The sequence below is a fragment of the Stegodyphus dumicola genome, chromosome 10 (assembly GCF_044657685.1).
Source record: "Stegodyphus dumicola isolate Sdum_Otavi_A_Nest chromosome 10, ASM4465768v1".
NCBI classification, from domain to species: Eukaryota; Metazoa; Arthropoda; class Arachnida; order Araneae; family Eresidae; genus Stegodyphus; species Stegodyphus dumicola.
The window spans coordinates 47033299-47056663 of record NC_140777.1 but is presented as its reverse complement, the minus strand read 5'-3'; the positions used below and the strand labels follow the sequence as shown (position 1 = coordinate 47056663).

The 23365-nt window shown below is 31.0% G+C and overlaps 1 protein-coding gene across 1 annotated transcript in view; it reads right to left on the bottom strand.

Moving 5' to 3' along the window:
- Nucleotides 1–18840, bottom strand: part of LOC118182350 (XK-related protein 6-like) — a 44999-nt gene extending 26159 nt beyond the window's left edge. Inside the window, exons 1-3 of the mRNA XM_035351686.2 lie at nucleotides 18513–18840; nucleotides 15250–15433; nucleotides 7097–7287 (exon numbers count right to left, since the gene is read on the bottom strand). Of these exons, the coding sequence (XP_035207577.1) occupies nucleotides 7097–7287; nucleotides 15250–15433; nucleotides 18513–18642 (505 nt within the window). The 5' untranslated portion in view covers nucleotides 18643–18840. The remainder of the gene's footprint in view (nucleotides 1–7096; nucleotides 7288–15249; nucleotides 15434–18512) is intronic.
- Nucleotides 18841–23365: the final 4525 nt, after the last annotated feature.

Genomic DNA, 23365 nt, shown 5'->3' with positions numbered 1-23365 from the left:
ATTTTATAAAAATAAGCTTGAACTTTCGATTATGTCAAATAGAATTTCCGATATATATTTACTAATATGTAAAGGATCTACAAGGCAAAAGTATGTTTCGAAGTCCATTAAACAAAAGTGGAATTGCTGCAAAAAATGAGCTAACCATTCCGAAATCTGTTTATCAATTTGACGCTGCTCTGTGGCTGGGGGGGGCGCACAATGAATTGGAAGTTGATCTGTCAGCACTATCCTTATCTTCAGGGCAGATGTTTTTATTTTACTTGGCTTATAATTCCTTTCTAAATGTAGTATTTCATCTCGATGTACTCCGTCTTTGATATGATTTAAATCAAATTCCTCGTCATTATAATTCGCTTCTGATAAAGAAGAAAGTGACAAAGAGGTTATTGAAAACAAAAAAATTTCGATTGACAAATTAGTCGGTATTCTCGACACAGCAATTATAGGACTTTAACAGCGGAACTTTGTAACTGAACACGAAATTATGTCTGTTTATAGAATTAAAGAGAAAGTATTATCACATAAAACGAAGCAACTTAAACAACTTACATTGAAAGAAATGTTTAATAAAGTAAACAAATAAATATTAAGCTTTTTTTTTTCTAAATTTTGATACCCTTTAGATCATAATTGTTCTTTATTTCATAAATTGTGGTTTCATATTTTTAATTTTATAATTTCTGCATGCCATCTTACCAGATTTAAACTGATGATCTATAATCCGGAAAAATCGATAATCCGGAATAGCCGAAGTCCCGACGAGTCCGGATTAACGACTTTTGACTGTATAATAATAATTTGAGCACTTTTCAAGATCAGCATGGTTATCTACAGTCAAATCTAATATCCGTTTACTATCCTACCTTAATACTTTTTGAAGAACCAAGCCAAATGAGTGAAGAACATCGAACAGCAAATTTAAAAGCTGGAAAACTTATAAGTATGCTCAATATTTTTTATAATTTTCTTAGGTTAAATTACAGATATAGCTAACTAGTGTATTTAGTGACAACTCAGAACATTTTATGACATAATATATAGTTTTATATATATCACAGCTTTTGTATTAAAAGTTATATGTTTATATATTCATTGTTTATTACACCAACTTTAGATAAATCTATGAATACCACATAATCCCTTCTCTTTGCAAAGTAAATACACTACTTTAAAGATGAGTGCAGTTGTAAACAAAGACTACTGTTACAAAAAAAAAGTGATTATCAGAAAGGGAAAAGAGGCATTAACATGAGAAATCCCATTTTTTTAAAAATAGCTTTAAAATATACAGTCACTGATCTGAAAAGATTAAAGATGAAATCTAATTCTCTTCCTCAAAGTGTTGCATAGATTTAAAATTCTTTATTGTAAATACACAGATTTTTTTTTTTTATTGTTGTTGTTGTTGTTGTTGTCCTATTTTATCTGAAATGTCACAAATCAGATCAGTTTAAAAATTAGTTTGATGTTGAAAATTGATAGATAAAAGGAAAAGAAAAGAATGTATCATAATAAATAATGCTTATCAGAAAACATCATTAACAAATGCTGCTTTTATTAAGGCAAGAGACTGAACAAGCAGCTGTTTAAATGCTTTTTTCAAGTCTACTTTAGAAGTTACTCCATTTAATATGCTAAATTAAAATCAATCTCAGTGGTGTTCCTGCATTATCAAAATTTGGCTACAATTGTTTTAAATGTAACCCAGTTTTGAGGTAAACGAATATTGTTATAGTTTACCAATTAGCTGAAAGAAATATAAAATTTAAAAAAATCTGAAAGCTTTCAAATTTTATATTACGCCCAAAGAAATACTTTTTCAATGTTTTGTTTTGTGTGTTACCTTTATTTATTAAATATCCTGTTCTTTGCACTTAAACCATAAAATTGAATTCAACAGCAATATTACAAAATAATTTAAAAAGAGCACATCTTTAGCATTTTCAATACACAATCTCACGTGCTAGAAATAAAAATGGTGGTTTTTTTTTTTTTTTTTTTTTTTCTTTCTCCCTGTACAGTGTTGCCATTGCTCGCTTTGAAATCGTTGAGTTTGTTAATCAAAAATTTATTAAAGTTTTACGAAATATGAAATAGATAATAAAACAAATTCTAAATTCCAAATCTGGACTTCCAGATGCCCATATTCCAGTGGAGGACTGTGTTATTCAAAATTTGATGTCTCTGGGTCTCTCGTTGTTTTCTCACAGCACAAGAAACATACAATTCATGTAGATTCTTCATTATTTAATTTCTTTAAATATAATGCAGTGCTGTAATATAATGCAGTGTACACTATATACAATATTATATACATATTCAGATAGTGGGGCTACAGGATTTTAGTCCTTTCGATGCTTCAAGATATGTGTCTGCTCACGATGAGTTACAAGATCTTTTGCCAACTTTTTGGTACATCAGCGCCACCTATAGCAATACTTCATAACAAACTGTATCTTTGTTTTTCTGCAGCTCATCGGCCAGGTCATTCATAATAGAAAGGTGGGTCACATCTGTGTTTCATTTCTTGTTTTTTTTTTTTTTTTTTTAGGGGAGGTTTGACTATCAACCAAGAAATTGTTGGGATGATTTTTTTCTGAAGGTCAGAGGTAATTTTATCTTTTATCAGTTAGCTTTTCGGTTTTTCACTAGAGCAGTTAGTTCTCTTTTGCTTTTGTTCAAGGAAGTTTTGTTAGCACTACAAATTTAAGTTTAATACTTTTGAGTTGTAAACGTTTATTTAATTTTATTTTATACATTATAATTTCAATTTGTAGATATTAGTTTTTTTTTCGGATTTTTAATTATTTTCCAAATGGATCGGAGAGGGCTGGCCATTTCTGAAGCACTGAAAGTGCTACACAAATTGCTTTCAGATAGCGAGTCTGATACGGATCCCAGTAAGTGTGCAAAACATGCAATATTGGGTTGTAATTTTTTAAAGGTGGTGTCACTTTCTTTTAAAAGTACCACCATGAAAAAAATAGACGAAAGTGTAAATATGAAATGTAAATAATGTAAATATCATATGCCCAAGTTACTTTTTTTCATTCATATGCATGTAATCATCATATAACCAAGAAGAGCTTTTTTAGGGGGTTGTAGAGTAGCAGGCCTCCCTATGGCCCACCCTGGGTAATGCTAAATCTGCTACGGTATTCAGAATCTAGTGTTTTTTAACTGTAGGCAAAATCTCTTACTTTTTTACGCACTTCCCAGCAATGCTCGTTTCAGCATTTTCGAAGCTCTATTCATTCAGTGTGCCCGCTTCGGGCACACCCACAGCATTAAAACGATAAGCGCTATCTTCACAAAATTTTACCTGTGTACTCTTCTAGCCTGATTAAACTGCCTACTTTTTTTTTTTTTTTTTTTTTTTTTTTTGTCAAAATTCGAACTATAAAAAAGGTAGCATGCCAGAAAGAGTTAATGAAAATGAACTTGTTGCTCCTGAGTTAATTATTGAAATGATTTGAAATGTAGTTTAAGTGTTATTTAAGAGATTTTTGTGTTTGAGGGATAATATTCTGTTTTACTCAAGCACCAGCAAAGATTTATTCCTTTTATCTCATTTTTCAGGTTAAGATTAATTTGGTGCGAGATTTTGCTTTAATTAAGTTAATTGATTTTAAGAAATGTTTTCTACATGACATTTGAGACAGATCATTCAAACAGTTCCTCTTCCACAACTTAAGATAAAGTTTTCAGTTCAATTTTGGAGTATTATTATTCTTAAATTTTTGTTAGTTTTGTCTGGCACCAAGACAGTTCAAATTTTCAGATTCACAACAGTACTCACATTAGATTTGTCCCTTCTTTCGTGAGATAATTCTTCTGAAAATTCTTCTTCCACTTAAATTAGGATTTTTGTAGGTACTACCTTTAACTAAATTTTCACTAAGATTATTCCCTCATTTGCATTATACAGTTTAGAGATAAGTCCACTTCAGGGGGATTGATGTTCTAGATCAGAGGTGGGGAACTTTTTTACCATGAGAGGCCACATTTAAATTAGGCAGTGATTTATTAATGTATATAGTCCATAAATAAAAATAGTAACTCAGTTTGTCATTAAATTTTTTTAATTCACTTTAATTTCATTTCAAATTCAAACTGTCCAACGAAAATTGGAGTCAACATGCTTTTAGCGACTCCAGCTCTGACCCCTTTTACCCCAAAATCTGTCTAACTCCCATTCCGACTCTGACTCCACAGCCCTGACTGATTAAGAACAGAAAATTAGGTTTCATGCAGTTCATTTCATTTTCAGGAAATAGCTTAGTAAAATGTATGAATTCTTCATAAACTGAATGAAATTAATGTGCATTCAACAATATTGAACTGTTTAACAGTAAAAAGAAATTTAAGGCTAGACTGGAAATACAGTCAAAAGTCGTTAATTCAGACACCCATAATCCGGAATGATCTATAATCGGGACCTCAAAGCTACAAACTTTCTGCGCATGCGCGTAAGACTTTTACGGCTACAAATATGCGTGTGTGCATGCGCAAAATACATTTACGCATGCACGTTTAATGTATAACGGACGGTATAAGCTAAGCTAAAATTATCTAATTCAGTTAATGTTGCAGATTGCGTTGTCCCTTAATCTTCAAATTGGATCCAGCTTATTATTTTTTGCAGACTGTTAGAGCAATTTTATAAAAATAAGCTTGAACTTTCGATTATGTCAAATAGAATTTCCGATATATATTTACTAATATGTAAAGGATCTACAAGGCAAAAGTATGTTTCGAAGTCCATTAAACAAAAGTGGAATTGCTGCAAAAAATGAGCTAACCATTCCGAAATCTGTTTATCAATTTGACGCTGCTCTGTGGCTGGGGGGGGCGCACAATGAATTGGAAGTTGATCTGTCAGCACTATCCTTATCTTCAGGGCAGATGTTTTTATTTTACTTGGCTTATAATTCCTTTCTAAATGTAGTATTTCATCTCGATGTACTCCGTCTTTGATATGATTTAAATCAAATTCCTCGTCATTATAATTCGCTTCTGATAAAGAAGAAAGTGACAAAGAGGTTATTGAAAACAAAAAAATTTCGATTGACAAATTAGTCGGTATTCTCGACACAGCAATTATAGGACTTTAACAGCGGAACTTTGTAACTGAACACGAAATTATGTCTGTTTATAGAATTAAAGAGAAAGTATTATCACATAAAACGAAGCAACTTAAACAACTTACATTGAAAGAAATGTTTAATAAAGTAAACAAATAAATATTAAGCTTTTTTTTTTCTAAATTTTGATACCCTTTAGATCATAATTGTTCTTTATTTCATAAATTGTGGTTTCATATTTTTAATTTTATAATTTCTGCATGCCATCTTACCAGATTTAAACTGATGATCTATAATCCGGAAAAATCGATAATCCGGAATAGCCGAAGTCCCGACGAGTCCGGATTAACGACTTTTGACTGTATAATAATAATTTGAGCACTTTTCAAGATCAGCATGGTTATCTACAGTCAAATCTAATATCCGTTTACTATCCTACCTTAATACTTTTTGAAGAACCAAGCCAAATGAGTGAAGAACATCGAACAGAAAATTTAAAAGCTGGAAAACTTATAAGTATGCTCAATATTTTTTATAATTTTCTTAGGTTAAATTACAGATATAGCTAACTAGTGTATTTAGTGACAACTCAGAACATTTTATGACATAATATATAGTTTTATATATATCACAGCTTTTGTATTAAAAGTTATATGTTTATATATTCATTGTTTATTACACCAACTTTAGATAAATCTATGAATACCACATAATCCCTTCTCTTTGCAAAGTAAATACACTACTTTAAAGATGAGTGCAGTTGTAAACAAAGACTACTGTTACAAAAAAAAAGTGATTATCAGAAAGGGAAAAGAGGCATTAACATGAGAAATCCCATTTTTTTAAAAATAGCTTTAAAATATACAGTCACTGATCTGAAAAGATTAAAGATGAAATCTAATTCTCTTCCTCAAAGTGTTGCATAGATTTAAAATTCTTTATTGTAAATACACAGATTTTTTTTTTTTATTGTTGTTGTTGTTGTTGTTGTCCTATTTTATCTGAAATGTCACAAATCAGATCAGTTTAAAAATTAGTTTGATGTTGAAAATTGATAGATAAAAGGAAAAGAAAAGAATGTATCATAATAAATAATGCTTATCAGAAAACATCATTAACAAATGCTGCTTTTATTAAGGCAAGAGACTGAACAAGCAGCTGTTTAAATGCTTTTTTCAAGTCTACTTTAGAAGTTACTCCATTTAATATGCTAAATTAAAATCAATCTCAGTGGTGTTCCTGCATTATCAAAATTTGGCTACAATTGTTTTAAATGTAACCCAGTTTTGAGGTAAACGAATATTGTTATAGTTTACCAATTAGCTGAAAGAAATATAAAATTTAAAAAAATCTGAAAGCTTTCAAATTTTATATTACGCCCAAAGAAATACTTTTTTAATGTTTTGTTTTGTGTGTTACCTTTATTTATTAAATATCCTGTTCTTTGCACTTAAACCATAAAATTGAATTCAACAGCAATATTACAAAATAATTTAAAAAGAGCACATCTTTAGCATTTTCAATACACAATCTCACGTGCTAGAAATAAAAATGGTGGTTTTTTTTTTTTTTTTTTTTTTTTTTTTCTTTCTCCCTGTACAGTGTTGCCATTGCTCGCTTTGAAATCGTTGAGTTTGTTAATCAAAAATTTATTAAAGTTTTACGAAATATGAAATAGATAATAAAACAAATTCTAAATTCCAAATCTGGACTTCCAGATGCCCATATTCCAGTGGAGGACTGTGTTATTCAAAATTTGATGTCTCTGGGTCTCTCGTTGTTTTCTCACAGCACAAGAAACATACAATTCATGTAGATTCTTCATTATTTAATTTCTTTAAATATAATGCAGTGCTGTAATATTTGCTGGTTACAATCTGAAAAGTGAAATGCAGTTTACAGTGAACCAATGGAAAATGCCAAATGAAATTAATAGATCTTCTGGGAAAATTGTCCCTTTGGGATAAAAATCAAGATTCACGAGTGTAAGGGAAAATAAATAAACAAACCTGTCCAAGGATTCCATTCTTCAGTGCTCACCATAATATATAACTGTAGAACCAGTTGAGGTGCAGATTCAGTAAAAGATTCAAACAAACGCAGCATGCAAATATCACTTTGTTGTTGATTAAAATTTTGCAAATCTATTGAATTCTTTGTTTTTCTTACTTTTAATCCCAGCTGTAATAATTTTATGTACCTAAAAATATAAGAAATTTGTCTTACTTTTCATGCACTATTAACTATATTGTAAAAACAATGCATCTAAACTTAGGTTTCCTCAGAAATGAGGCACTCATCATAAATTGTGATAGTATATGAAATGCATACTTACTAATTTCCCATACAGGAAAAATAAAAATACTAATTACTGCAATTTACTATATTATAATTTTAGCATAAATGTTTTAACCTTTTAAATGAATTTATTCCTGAATCTAATAGCATAATATTTTTAAGCAAAAAATTTTAAAAATATACTAACAAGGTCTCTAAAACTGTTGCCATTTTTTAAGCCAAACCTAGAATTGATTACTTAGTCACACAGAGTTTCCTGCCCAATTTCAGCTATTAAACTCAGCAGAGTGTTTTACTAAAGCAGAATATGTTGGAATGTGTTTGTTTTTTAGCACAGGAGAGAACTCTTTTGACAAATTTTAAGAGAACTGTATATCCCTTTTTTTAATCTAATTTATTTTATATCAACTGCATTTTATGTATACAGGAAAGATGATGAAATTAGCTCTTTAATGCAAGACTCTGGTATTAAAATAATTAATTGTTATATTGTAAGTATTAAAATGAATGCATTACTATTATTTTTTATACATAATTTATTAACATTTCATCATACCATACCATTTATTATTTCTATCTCACACAAACATCTTTTTTCTTGAATGTTTGTCAGAGATATTTTCTATTAGAAAATTAACCTAAAAAGTTCACTATAATTAAATACTGGTTAGAGTAGACTGAAGGGTACCCCTTGTATTATCACGAAGAAGTTCCATTTATTGCCAAGTTGTTTCGTTTATTGCCAAAGTATTATTTCATTTATGGTAACCTGAGTAGTTGAATGCTCCATAAATATACTTTTACCTAGAATTGGGTGCTCCTTTGACTTTTTAATTGAAAATAGGTCGATGTGTACATGGTAAAGTCAAGGGAGTGCACAATGCCTAGTTTGTGCTCAGTATACATGTACCACCAAAAATCGCCAATTTTCGCCAAGGGGTACCTGTAAATATACTTTTAAATACTTTTTGATAAATATTTGTAAAGTTTAAAAACTAATCTATAAATACTTTTAAATCATAAATAATCTATAAATTATATCCTTTTCTAAATGGCATTTAATCTTAATTATGAGCTTCAAAACCTAGAATAATTTAATTAAATTTTCTGTAATCTCACTCAGAAACATTTTCTGTTAGAAAATTAATCTAAAAATTCATTTTAATTAAATACTTTTTGACAAGCATTTATGAAGTTTATAAACTAATCTATAAATAATTTTTAATCAGAAATAATCTGTAAATTATATAATCTCTTAAATTGTTTTTTATCTTAATTATAAGCTTCAAGACATGGAATAAATTAAATAAGGCTTTGTCATCAGTCCATACATCATCACCAAATGTTGTTAACATTTAAAATGAAAAACTGTCAAAAAATACTTTGAAGATTTTAAGTATAGAAAACAACTGTATAATTATGCTTTTGTTAAAAAATATAGATTGTCTATTGCACTGATCAATAAACACTTTTTAAAAGTCAGCATGAAGCTTGACTCAGCATTCTCCTCCAGTGATAATTATCAGAGCTCAAGAATGAATGGTCTGAATATAGGTCAACATATACAATAGTGAACCCAGAAAAAATTTAAATATATATCATATCATTGCAACACTGAAAGTATGTAAAAGATAAAATGCACTAAAAAAAAAGACTTCCTATTTACCAAAAAAAAAAATTATTTATTCATTAAAAAAAATTCTGTGTGCTTATTTCTTAGAATTTATTTTTATTTTCCTTTAAAATTTAGTTTGTTGGGAAATTTTCATAATAGATTATAATGAATCATTACTGGTCACAGATAGACTACGCAACAAAAATTTTGTATACAGTAAAAAAACATTTTTACAAACTTCTAATTTATAAAACGTGTTTAAGCACTATTGCACTGATCCAGGAAAATGTATGGTCCTTTTAAATACCATTCCCTTTTTGTGATCTAAATGACTGCATAGCTATATATTTTAAATAATAAATGAATATAAATGATGAATAATAAAATACTCCAAATACAGAAATACTAATATGGCAGTTGAGAAAACTGCATTTTGAATATGAAGTAACGTATTTAGTACAGCATACACACTATTTAATGCCAAGGTATACAGAATATGATAAAAATAAGCACACATATTCATACTTTTTATATTTCTTATTTTATACTCGTATATATATATATATAAAGCCAAAGTCTTAATTTTACTTAAAAAGATACATATAACCGACAACTATATGTAAGCAACATAATATAATAGGCAACTATTAGCACAATAATTTATAAATAGCCAAACTATTCGGCACAATAAATTAAAGCTTTTTTGAAGTGGTGATACTGATAAGGAAATATCTCAATGTTTTTCTTCTCGTCATGAAAAACTTCCTTATGATAATGTTGCGAAATGTACAGGCACGGTAAGATGGCTTCCCCACAAAGCAGTTTTAGAGTTGCCATAAAATGGCAAGAGAAGGCAGGGTTGCCACATTTGGTGACAAAATTGGCGATATACCATGGACAGATGAAGAACCTTCTGGAAAAAATTCTTATCGGTTTAGCCCAGAATGTTCTCGAACATAAGTCGAAAGCTATATTAAACCCTGCTGGTTCGCAGTCAGTTAGTGTGAGTGTGCCTCATCGAATGCGAGATAGGTGTGTCTCATCTAGTTAGTCCGTGCGGAGACGATCGAGTTGACAGCCAGCCAGCGAATGCCGAATGGGTCATCGAGTGCATCGAAGAGTCTCTTAGTGTATCGCGGTTAGTGCATCATCGAGAGAATGTGTTCAGCTCCGGGAACGAAGGAACCAAAGAGTTGGGAGCCTGTGCTCTGTGTGTTGCCAAGTGCATCGGGAGTTGTAGCGTGGAGAATCTCGAGAGTATGTAGAGTTCCGAGAATGACCGAGCAGTCAGAAGCTGTACTCTGATGCTTTGCAGTGCAGCTGTCTCCACTGCTATTGCCTGCCGGTGTGAAAGCTGTGTTGCTGAGTTTCAGCGTGTTTATAGTAGATCTTCAAGAACTGTACAAAAGTGACTTTGGAGCTGTCTAATTAATATTGGCTAAATAAAGTGTGTTTTGTTACTACATCAAGTGTCATCGTTATTCACTCCAAATCCACACGAACCCTATACGAACGTGAAGGAAGAAAATTACGTAACAACTGATGTCAGAAAAGAAAAATGCAACAATATAATATGTTTATGATCTGTTTTAGTTAGTTAATTATTTATTAGATGTCATTACTAAAGCATTTTTTTAAATTTATGAAAACAAACTCAAATAATTAATACGTTCACTGCCAAAGCTAAAATGGTCTTCCCTTCACACGTACTCTGTTTGCATTTTTATGTTTTTAAATTATTTTCTGTTATTTTATTATTTAAATATAGATATCACATTACTTTTAGCAGTAAATCAATACACACAAGTACACTTCTATTTTCTCTCCCGGTGTCAACTATGAGCTAACTTGGAACGAGATAATAAAACACTCACCCATTCTGTGCATTCAGGCAAAACTTTAGCATATGAAATAGGTTATTTTCCATTAGTCTTATATGGATCATTCAATAAGAATTTGAGCAGATTGTAAGATTTCTCAAGTAAATAACAAGGCCCTTTCAGGAAAATAGACTTGAGTTCTAAATATTTAGCTACCGTATCTACATTTTCAGAAATAAATGATCCATTTCAAATTGCTAAAGCATATTATTTAATTCCTTCTTGCATGTCAAACACCTAAGCATTGTATGTATTTGCTATGACAATACTCATATTTTTTTTATTTAGGTAAAGAGATCAATAATGAATTATCTCATAGCTGGCAAGTAATCTCAATTTGTTAACTATGAATTTTCCTGTAGATGGCAGTGAACATGTTAAGAATATATACATAAAAATTATTCCATAAATGAATTAAATAATCTATTAAATTTGTAATTATATTAAATTTAAAAGGGCCATTTTTCATGAATCATTAAGCCATATACATTATGAATGTCATGTAGCAAAGTAAAGATATGACCCGCAGATGGTTTTATTACTTATATCAGTTTTATAAGTGATAAAACCATAAAGTCAACCATATACATTATGAAGTCACACAGCAAGTATTTGCATCAGTTGATATCAGCAAATGCACGTGCATCATTTATGTAAACAAATACAATATAAAACTTCATGGTTTTATCCTTTTTATTATCGCTTTGGCAACTGCGAGATTAAACAGGTCATTCTTCCCAAATACACACAATAACTGTCAGTCCTAAATCTGTAAAGTTCTTTTGTGCCTACTGTAGAATGCAAGCTAACTTCATAGATGACTATTGAATCTCCACTGTTGTTATATATTTTACCCCTTTTTGTATTTCCCATAAAAATTTTGGGTACTACAGTCAAAAGTCGTTAATCCGGACTCGTCGGGACTTCGGCAATTCCGGATTATCGATTTTTCCGGATTATAGATCATCAGTTTAAATCTCGTAAGATGGCATGCAGATATTCTAAAATTAAAAATATGAAACCGTAATTTATGAAATAAAGAACAATTATGATCTAAAGGGTATCAAAATTTGCAAAAAGAAAAAGCTTAATATTTATTTGTTTACTTTATTAAACATTTCTTTCAATGTAAGTTGTTTAAGTTTTGCTTCGTTTCATGTGATAATACTTTCTCTTTAATTCTATTAAACAGACATAATTTCTTGTTCAGTTACAAAGTTCCGCCGTTCAAGTCCTATAATTGCTGTGTCAAGAACACCGACTAATTTGTCAATCGAAATTTTTTTGTTTTCAGTAACCTCTGTCACTTTTCTTCGCTATCGGAAGCGAATTATAATGACGAGGAACTTGTTTTAAATCATATCAAAGACGGAGCATATCGAGATGAAATACTACATTTGGTAAGGAATTATAAGCCAAATAAAATAAAAACATCTGCGCTGAAGATAAGGATAGTGCTGACAAATCAACTTCCAATTCATTACGCGCCCGCCGCCGAGCAGCGTGAAATTGATAAACAGATTTCGGATTTCAAAACATACTTTCGCTTTAGATCCTTTACATATTAACAAATATATATCGGAAATTCTATTTGATATAATCAAAAGTTTAAGCTTACTTTTATAAAATTGCTCTTACAGTCTGCAAAAAATAATAAGCCGGATGCAATTCGAAAATTAAGGAACAACACTATCATCAACATTAACTGAAATAGATAATTATTTAGCTTATACGTCCATTATACATAAAATGCGCACGCGAAAACGTATTCTGCACTTGCGCACACTCATATGCGCAGTCGTAAAAGGTCTTACGCGCACGCGTGAACGCCTCTGCGCATGTGTCAACGCGGCGCATGCGCAGAAAGTTTTTAGTTTTGATGTCCGGATTATAGATCATTCCGAATTATGGGTGTCCGAATTAACGACTTTTGACTGTATTCGCTTTTGAGGGCAGTAAAAGATCGCCAAACTATTGTTCATGCTAGTGCTGCCAAAAATAATTACGGCAACCCTAACGCAAGAAAGAAAGTATAGTAGTAAATAACTATCTCTGATTGATGTTTTAATTTAGATGAAAGGTTAATTTCATATACTTTTTTATTATTATAATGTATATAAAAAAGGCTAAACACGACTGAATGGAAACATAAGAGTAAATAACTATTTCAGATCATTATTATAATTTATATAAAAATTGCTAAACATAACTGAATGGATGCCTGCATCGCTATTTCACTACCGAGTTATCGCTAAAGCATAGTTTCATCTCGTTGGTTGTTAAAACATAATTTTCTATAATAAATGATGCCTTTTCTCTGAAAAATTCTCAGTAAAGTGCAGAATCGCCCACTTATTTGTTTGCCACTTTTTACAAGGGTGAAAACAATTGGATTTTTGTCAATTTTCTTTAACATTATAAGTGAAAACACATCGATGTGTACATAGATAAAGTGAAGGGTGTGTGTGGTGTCATTTTTGTGCAATTCTGTTTTTTTTTTTTTTTTTTTTTTTTTTTTTTTAAGTGAAAATAGGTCGATGTGTTCATGGATACCAAGTATGTACAATTCTTAAAAATGCGTCAAGCAGTGGGTGATTCTGCACTTTAACCAAAATTCTATTGCAGATTTTTCGTCATGGACAATTCCCAAATTGTTAAATCCATAGGATATCAAAAAAGAATTTAAAATCAAAAAAGAATTTAAAAATTAAAATAGTATTTCGATGGCATCTTAAGAAATCTAGAACTATATAAACGTACGTAATCTGAAATCAGCACGTAAAATTTGGCACGCTGTTAAATGGGCGCGTTTGCTAGATTTTGCGCATACATTTTCGCTGCAGTTTTTTGCGGTCCTTAACACGGAATAGTACCAAATTTTGCTTTATTCAATAGAAATTTTGATTAATTTGATAATTTAGAATAGTAATTCTTCATTTATTCTGCAATTAACAAGCTACTAGAAAAGACTTGTTAACATGTTCTCTATTTAATCAAGAGTCAATTATAGTATTAAGATAATAAATTACATGAAATTTGGGAATTGCCAACTTCCGAATTTGCAGTACACAGCTGAATGCAAATATAATGCTTTACATTTACATATTATAAATAAGTTTTGTCACTGTGAAATTAACAACTTAACTGGAAAACATAACAAACTTGAAACATGAATATCTGCAAAATATTTTTTAATGTTTAAAACAAAACTTTGAAATAAAGAACAAAAATGATCAATTCATACAGTATTTCATAAATATTAAAGACCTTTTTTTTTTTTTTTTTTTTTTTTTTTTAGTCCAAAGGGATTTGAATCCCAAAGGACTATTAGTTTCGTTTTGGCATTTTGCGTCGGACGGATAAATGTCGGTTCACTTTTCAAACTGTTGCCATAAAATGTTAGAGTCCTGCATTATATTTGAAGAAATTAAATAATGAAAATCTGCGTAAATGTATGTATATTTCTCACATTGTCATAAAATAACGGTACATAGAGTCATCGAATTTTGAATAACGTAATCCTCCAACGAATATGAGCATGTGGAAGACCAAATTTGAAATTTGTTTTATGATCGATTTCCTATTTTTTAAAACTTTGACGAATTTTTGATTAACAAACTCAAGGATTTCAAAGCGAGCAATGGCAACGTTGTGCAGAAAAAACATTTTTATCTCCAGCTCGTGGGTCTCTGTATCGGAAATTCTAAAGATATGCTCGTTTTAAAACTATTTTGCGATATTGCTGTTGCACTGGATCTTATGGTTTAAGTGCGAGGAACATGATATTTAATAAAGAAAGGTAACACACAAAATGTTAAAAAACGCCCCTTTGGACGTAATTTAAAATCTGAAACATTTCAGTTTTTTTTTTTTTTTTTTTTTTTTTTTTTTTTTTTTTTTTTCCCCAAAATATTGCACAATATTTGAAAACAGAATATATCTAAGCTAAAACATTTGATTGTCCCAAACAATTCAAACACTATATTTAACCTACTGAATGGATTCAAAATTTAAAAAAAAAAAAAAAAAAAAAAGGAGAATTTGATTTAAATGAAATGATATAGGTGGAAAAATAACAAATGTCACATTGATCTAGCATAAAATTTAAGTACTTACACAATAGCAATGTTCTCTACATATATTCAGGATAAATAGTGAACCCACTATTCACGAATATCAATAAAAAATAATCCACATTTAATTTTTAAGTTATTCACAGTTTAAATTATAATTATAAATTTAATTTAATTTCTTACAAGTCAAACCTACATTTTTCATAAAATACATTTTTGAAATGTTAAACTCAATGCATATTTATATCAGTAGGAAACATTATTTGGAATATGAAAGGAAGAGTTATAAAATATACCTGTGAAATAATCCTAATTGAAAAATGTGAATTATCCATAAACTGTTGGATGCTCTTCCATCAATAATGTACCATCTTACACTGAAAATCTGCACGATTAAGGAAGGTATGCACACAAGACTTGTGGTCAGAAGCATCCACATAATATGATCATCTTTATAATACTGAATTATCACAATCAGATCTGGGGGGAAAATTTTTTTAAAAAATATGTTAGATAAAATTTAGTTAGGCGTACAACTTAAAAATAATCTTTGCTTTTGTGTATTTCAAAACTGACACTCTAAAAAAATCAAGAATTCAAAAATTATTTTGATTAGAAAAGAAAATTAGGTACTACAGTACACTTCCAGAAATCCGCAAAGCTTGGGACCAGAGGTTGTGCGGATTTTAGGATTTCTGGACAGAAAAGATAAATCATAATATCTGAATATTATACTAAAGTGCAAAATAAATAAGGCATTTTACATAAATTTAATTAAATTAATATATACATTATTGCAACAACTTATTACAGTAGAAGTCTAGAAATCCACAACGCTTGAGACCAGAGGTTGTGCGGATTTTAGATTTTGTGCATTTTAGGACAGAAAAGATAATATTCAGACTAAAAGTGCAAAATAAATAAGGTGTATTAGATACATTTAATTAAATTATTATATACATTAATACAACAATTAATAATATGCATTAAATTATTATTACATATATACACTGATTATATTATATTTACATTAGGCTGCTCCATTTTTAAATCGGCATGAATCTGCTTTCCCTTTTCTCTCAAACAAGCGTCTAGTCCCTTGTTGTGTGAGCGAAGTTCATGTAAGGAGTAGTCCTGAAATAGGTAACCCATCACTCCGCCACTGCCGGAACCACTCGTATAAGACACCATCAAGGTTTGCCGATTTCGCCTCATGTAAAGATTTCCGGTTTCAGATTCCGGTGTTAGAATCACTGTTGCTGTAAAATTTCAACAACTTTTCTTTATTGTTCCGTATATCATACACACTCCGTGCGGCAATTCCATACAATTCTGCTACAAACCGAGCAGTAGCACCTGCCTCCATCTTTAGCAGAATTTCCACTTTTTTCATTACCATTAATGCAACGTGTTTATGTTTTTCAACGTTGCAAGCAGTAAAATCACAAGTGCTTTTCTTATCTGTCATTGTATTAAAAAAGCACTGAAATTTAAAATAATCTTAATTTATCCACAAAATATCCGGATAAAAAAAAAAAAACGACATCACTAAACAATCTCGTGAAAATAACTAAGCTCAGAAAATACAACAACGTGAATCGTGAACTAGAAAAAAAGAGTCGAATGAATCATCTGCTTTTTTACCTCGATGCAGATTGGAGGGAGAGAAACTTTTATCATGATGTCAATAATTTGGTATTTCCGTTATGACTCGGGAATTATTATTATTCGGGAATTATGTTGTCATTATTTGGTAAGTATTTTTTCTTCGATATTTCGTACTCAATGTTGCGGCTTCCAGAACCTATATATTGAATGTTTATATTTTGAGAGGCAATGTGGATTTCAGGTCGATGGATTTTTGGTATTTGACTGTGTTCTGTTTTGAGGACCGTAAAAAAATTGCAGTGAAAATGTATGCGCAAAAGCGCCAAATCTAGCAAATGCACCCATTTAAACAGTGCGTCAAGTCTAGCGTACACATTGATTTCAGATTGCATAAGTTTATATGGTTCTATATTTCTTAAGATACCATTGAAATACTAGTTTAATTTTTAAATCCTTTTTTGATATCCTATGGATTTAACAATTTGGTAATTGCCCATGACGAAAAGTCTGCAATAGAATTTTAGGTAAAGTGCAGAATCACCCACTGCTTGATGCATTTTTAAGAATTGCACATACTCGGTATATATGAAATTAATCTTTTTATCTTAATTAAAACATCAATCTTACATAGTTATTTACCATTATACTTCCTTTCTTGTATTAGGGTTGCCGCAATCATTTTTGACAGCACTGGCATTAACAATAGCTTGGCGATTTTTACGGCCCTCAGAACCGAATAATCAGAGCCGGATTCAGACTTGATAAGATCCTAAGCTATTTGAGATATGAGGCCCTTTATAAGTCTGGATAAAATCCTAGTATACGGTGTATATTGGCACGATTTTGAAAATTATCGCCAACACCAAAAATGACGCAAAGAACATCTATGTATGTACTATACACTATGTATAACTATATATATTCTTTGAATAACCCATTTACTACTCATCGTATATGTCCCGTTTTTATAGTTTGGTCCGAGGTTCGAATCCTGCGAACGGGCTGGCTGCATAGGTGTTTTCCCCATGTGTAACGTGTATACAAGCCAGTTTTCCTTAGAAAGCCCTCCACGAAGGCATTCTCCCATTAGGCAGATAGCCCTCGAGGCTTTGCCGTAATTAAATAACCTAACCTATACCCCTTTTTTACTGCTCATCATGAAAGTAGCCAAATCCCGTGTACACCGGATACTAGGATTAAACTTAAAGTCTGTTATACTATATTTTAATTTGGGGGGGGGGGGGTCACCAAGAAAGTAGGGACCCTAATAACTTAGCTTGTGTAGCTTATACTTAACTGCAACTTAATGATCCTGCAACAATAATGACTTACATCTAAGACATTTTCAGCTAGTTTCTAAATTTCTTTATACAGTGCAAAATACATACTGAATTCAAGTACCGTATTTACTCGCGTATTTCTCCCCTTTGCATATTTTGGTTTAATCCTAGTATCTGGTGCACACGGGATTTGGCTACTTTATGATGAGCCATAAAAACGGGACATATACGATGAGCAGTAAACGGGTCATTAAAAGAATATATATATTTATATTATTATATATATACACACATAGTATATAGTGTATAGTATATAGACGTTCTTTGGATCATTTTTGGTGTTGGCGATAATTTTCAAAACCGCGCCAAGGCTGCACCGTATACTAGGATTACCCATATTTTTCTTCGGGTTTTTCCAGCATATTATTTAGATACTTCTGATTGACAGCAAAAACGTGAAACCTAATGTGCAAGTATTTTGTGTACGTAAAAAGAATATTACTGAAATATATATATATGTTATAATAAAACCGTCTCTTCAAAATATTAAACATCTCGTATTTTTCCTCTTCCAGTTTTCAAGCGGTAAAATTAGTATGGAGGGGGGAGGGATAACTCGAGTAAATAAGGTGTCTACAAACACAAAAGCATTAAAAAAATTCTATATCTACCAGTTCCTATGTCAGCCAGAAATGATCCTATAGATAAGAAAGTTAAAAAAGTGTCCATCAAAGTGAATGGACTTGAACGCGAACAACATTTTTGCCAAGTAAAAGGACAAGCGGTTGAAACACGCGCCATTCAGAAACATAAACACTAGAGCTGGAGCAAACTGCATGTATTCGTTACTGAGTAACGGGTACATCGGTTGACTCGAAGTACCGATTCGGTACTCACAAATTCATTTCGTTACTCGCATCTGTTCGTTACTCGCATCTGTCGTACGATGCGGTTTGTTCGAGTACGAATGATGCGGTTTCTATGCGAATACGAATGATGCGGTTGCTGTTCAAATACGAATGATACGGTTGAGTCACAATGCGCTCATATTTTTCATAGATAAATTTGAATTTTTTTCGGCATCGGGCAAACTCTTGTTTACATTATGTGTTTTAGTTGAAATACTATTTAGTTTAGTTGTTGATATTTAAGAAGATGAGCAATTTTGATAGCGTGAAGCGTTATTTTGTATTTGCTTTTTACTATTGCTATTTATGTTTGTAATTTGAAAATAATTTAGATGATTATTTATTTATTTATTTATTTATTTATTTTTTTCCTTGAGCGTGCTATAGTGAGATTTTATTGATTTGAAATATTTATATACTGCACTTAGGTATTGTTTATATAAGAATATGTAGATTAATATAGGTTCTTTACTTCCTTGTATCAAATAAAATGGTAGTAATTATTGTAATCGAGAAAACTTTTGGGTATCATATTTTAACGGAAATATCCGTTTTTGACGATTACGGAATCCATGTGAATTATTTTTTGGGGTGACGTCTGTATGTACGAACACAATGAAGGACTCACTTTTTTTTTTTTTTTCCAAAAAAACTTATTGTTAAATGGGTACAACTCTAATATACGCCCTAATTTCACCAAATGTGGCGATATGTGTTCTGCGCTGGTTTGTGGCAACCCTGTTGACATTGAAAAATCTTTCGATGGAACTCGTTGGTTCGCCTCTGTGTCTGAGAAGATGGGAGGGAAAGATAAAATGGTTAGTTGTTGAATTGAAAGTTCGGCAAAAGGAAATATGATTGTGGCTATCCTGTTGAGGGGTAGTGCGTATTTGGAAGTGTGGAAAGAGGGTCTGGGAGATTATTTTTAATGGCAGTGCATGATAGAAGTAGGGATTTGTGATTTTATTTATTTGTGAACCATAGTATAAATTTTCTGTATAGTGTGTCTTGCTGTCATGTAAATACGATAGTGATTACGTGGCGGCATGTTAAAGGCAGTATGAAATTTATATTTCTGCTATTCGAAAACGCATTAATTCATGGTAAGTGCATTTTATTTTATCCGTGTTCTTATTTTGTAGAATGTTATGTTCATTGGTTCTTTAGTATGAATTTCTGTCGTTATTGTTGTTTTTTTAAATTGTTTGAAATTTATTTTAGTTTATTTTGTTGTTTAGTGTCTAGACTGTACAATTCGTAGATGTTTTTTAAAGTTGAAACAGAACGCTGTGTACATGGTATTATTTGAAATTTATTGTTGTTATGTTATTTTATTAAAGCGAGGAGTGCGTAGATCGTAGATTCCTTCCTTGCCTAAATTGTGCAATTCGTAGAATTTTTTTTAAGTTTAAACAGGATGCTGTGTACATGGTATTCTTGTCAAATATTTTTGGTTAGAAACTTTACGTTTCTGCTATCTAAATTTTTTGTTTTTGTTTCGGATTTTTAGCTAAATTGTGTGTTCAAAACGTAGTTTTTGCATGTGCGAAAACCGCGTTTTTGGAGACATTTTAGGCTAAAAGTTCAAAATGGAGACAAAAAATTTAGATAGTAATATGGCAGCGTGAAGTTTCTCGCCAAAAATATTTGGCGAGAAATTTGGCGACTTGAGGGCGCATATCAGAGTAGTTCCGTTAAATGTAATCCCATTTACTCTAAGCTGATACTTATGACTAATGATTATGACTCTAAGTTGATACTTGAAAGGGATTTTTTTCGTGATGTGTAAGTACGTATCTATGCATTTTGCATAACTCAAAAACGGTTAGTTATAGAACGTTGAAATTTTGTATATGGGTCCGTTATAACATCTAGATGTGCACCTCCCTTTTATTGCAATCGGTAATACTACCAAACGTAAATATGTATATATATATATCAAATAAATTATAATTAAATGTAAAGTACACACACACATAGGCGAGCTTACTACAATTTTTATATTTTACTTATTTTGCAGCATATTGCGCAAGATGTTTTCTAGACCAAAATTGGTTTTTTAAAAATTGTTATTACTGTTTTGCTTGATATATATATATATATATATATATATATATATATATATAATAAAAGCCAAGTAAGGCGAAAATAAAAGCTTTGGCTTTTATTTTATTTAATTATCACTAAATAAGTTATTTGACTTTTATTTTCGCAATCATTGGTTGCAGTCAGGACTTAATTTTTAAAATTAGAAGTGCTGGAGCTCTATGGAAGGCCATCAGGAAAGATGAATAAATAAATAAATAAATAAAATAACTATTACAATAACAAAATAATTAGCAACTAGAATATTAAATGATTATTATTATAATTCAATAAAAATTTAAAGACAAATGAAAATTTAATTAATTCTTAAATTAATGATGAATAACTAAGTAAAGAAATAAAATACCAGACATCGCCTTGTTTGGGCGCTGTGGCTAAAATTGCAATTTAAGAACTAAGCCGAGCATTAGCTAAATTTAGGCTTTTGATGAGCAAATAATGTACTGTTTACCAGAGTATAGATAGAAATTTGGTTATTTAGCCCATTCTTCTAAAACGACGTTTCGTCGCTGCCTTCCACCACCAAGTCTCTTTTCTTTTTTTTCGGTTTCGGTTTATTCGGTTACAGCAAAGCACACTAGGGTAGTTACCTACGGGGAGGGAGGCCTTCGTAGAGCATTTTTTAAAGGGAACTGACTCATATGTAAGTTACACACGGGGAAAACCACGAAAACGCCCGTGCAGCTAGCCGTTAGCCGGGAATCGAACCCCGGACCGAACTATTAGTGCTCAGCGACTTTACCGCTCGAGCTCTGGTGGGCTCTTTTTTTCTTTTCATTCGCTGTTTGAAAAACGGGTGTTCACTTTACGATAAAGTAAGCACCTGTTTACTTCAATTAAAATGTGTTAGACGATATGGTTCTTCCTACTTTAATCTCACTTAGCTTTTGATTTCTAATATTGATGCAATGTTTTCTGTAGACAAAGTATTCTGATTAGAATAATGGATTTCAAACATGATCAAAGGTGTGTATCTGAATATAATTAGGTTTTTATAACATAGGGCCCATTTTATTAGTTTCACATAGTTCTAAAGCAATTGACCACAGTATCGCTGTTTTGAAAGAAAGTAAAAATGTGAGAAATGTATAATGAACATTAATATACAAGCTTTATTAAAAGTAGTCAGCCTTTTAAAACGTTGCCGTCTATGCTTTTAGAGGATTTTTGAAGCTCTGTGCATTTGCTCTGGCATCTTAAAAAAGTGATGTTCAATATCAACGTATCTTTATGTTCTCAAAAATACAGGTTTCTTTCAGAAAGCGACCTCTTAGAAGTCGTCAATAAATGATTCAGTATAGTTATTTTCTAATAGACCACAGAATAAATTAATTTTAACGTCAATTTAAAAATGGCTGCTTGTACTAAGAGTTAAGAGCAATAAGACTCTAATTTTTCTTTCGCAATTAGCTGTCATGCCAGATGAATATTTTTCTGCATAATCTTATTGTGTATAATTGAAATATTTAGCTATGCATTCAACAAATATACAACAAATGTAAGACAAATCATTAAAAAAATTAAAATTTGGAACATTAATAATAATTTTTTGTTATACATAAAATATTATTAATGAATGTTGAATTTATATCATATTATATATAAATCAAAATTTAAACTGATATCCCTTTATAATAAATTGAAGAAAAGCTATAAAGTGAATTGATATTTAAAAACAAAACGAAAATTTAAAAAAAAAAAAATTTTGTCATATACCTAGAATCTAAAAATGAAGAATACTGAATTTACGACTCATGTGTGTATTTAATTATGGCAAAGCACACTATGGCTATCTGCCTAAGGGAGGATGCCTTCGTGGAGGACTTTCTAAAGGAAACTGGCTCGTATACACGTTACACATGGGGAAAAGCACGAAAACACCCATGTAGCCGGACCGTTTGCGGGATTTGAGCCTCGGACCGAACTACCAGTGTTCAGCGACTTTACCGCTCGGCCGCTGGTGAGCCGTTTTACGACTCATATAATAATAAATGCATATTCATATTGTAACAGAAATTTTGTTAGAAGTCTAGCATATGTATAGTTATTTGTGATCTTTTAAAACTGTCGTAACATGGTGCATATTTATCGTTATCGTGAACCAAAACAGTATGCTTTACATCTTTACAAATATACGTGATAGATTTTAATATTTATTTCTGCATATACTTACGTTTCCCAAAGACACGAAAGCAAGTCAAGCAGATTTTTGTTGTATTAAGCAGACTTAAGTTCTCTGTTAGCTAGTGTAACCTATTTTCGGATTCTATGAGCCTTCCAGAATTATTAGCAAAATAGTGGAAATGTCTTTACAAAGTGTTTTTATAAGCAAACAGCAGATGTACACTGAGCAGTGATCAACTGATATATTTCTTAAATGATTTGGTTTAGTTGATTATGACAAAACACAATGGGGCTATGTGCCTAAGAGGAAAAATGCCTTCGTAGAGCACTTTCTTAGGAAAGCTGGCTCGTATGGTACGTGGTAAGCTGGCCTGTAAGCTGGTACG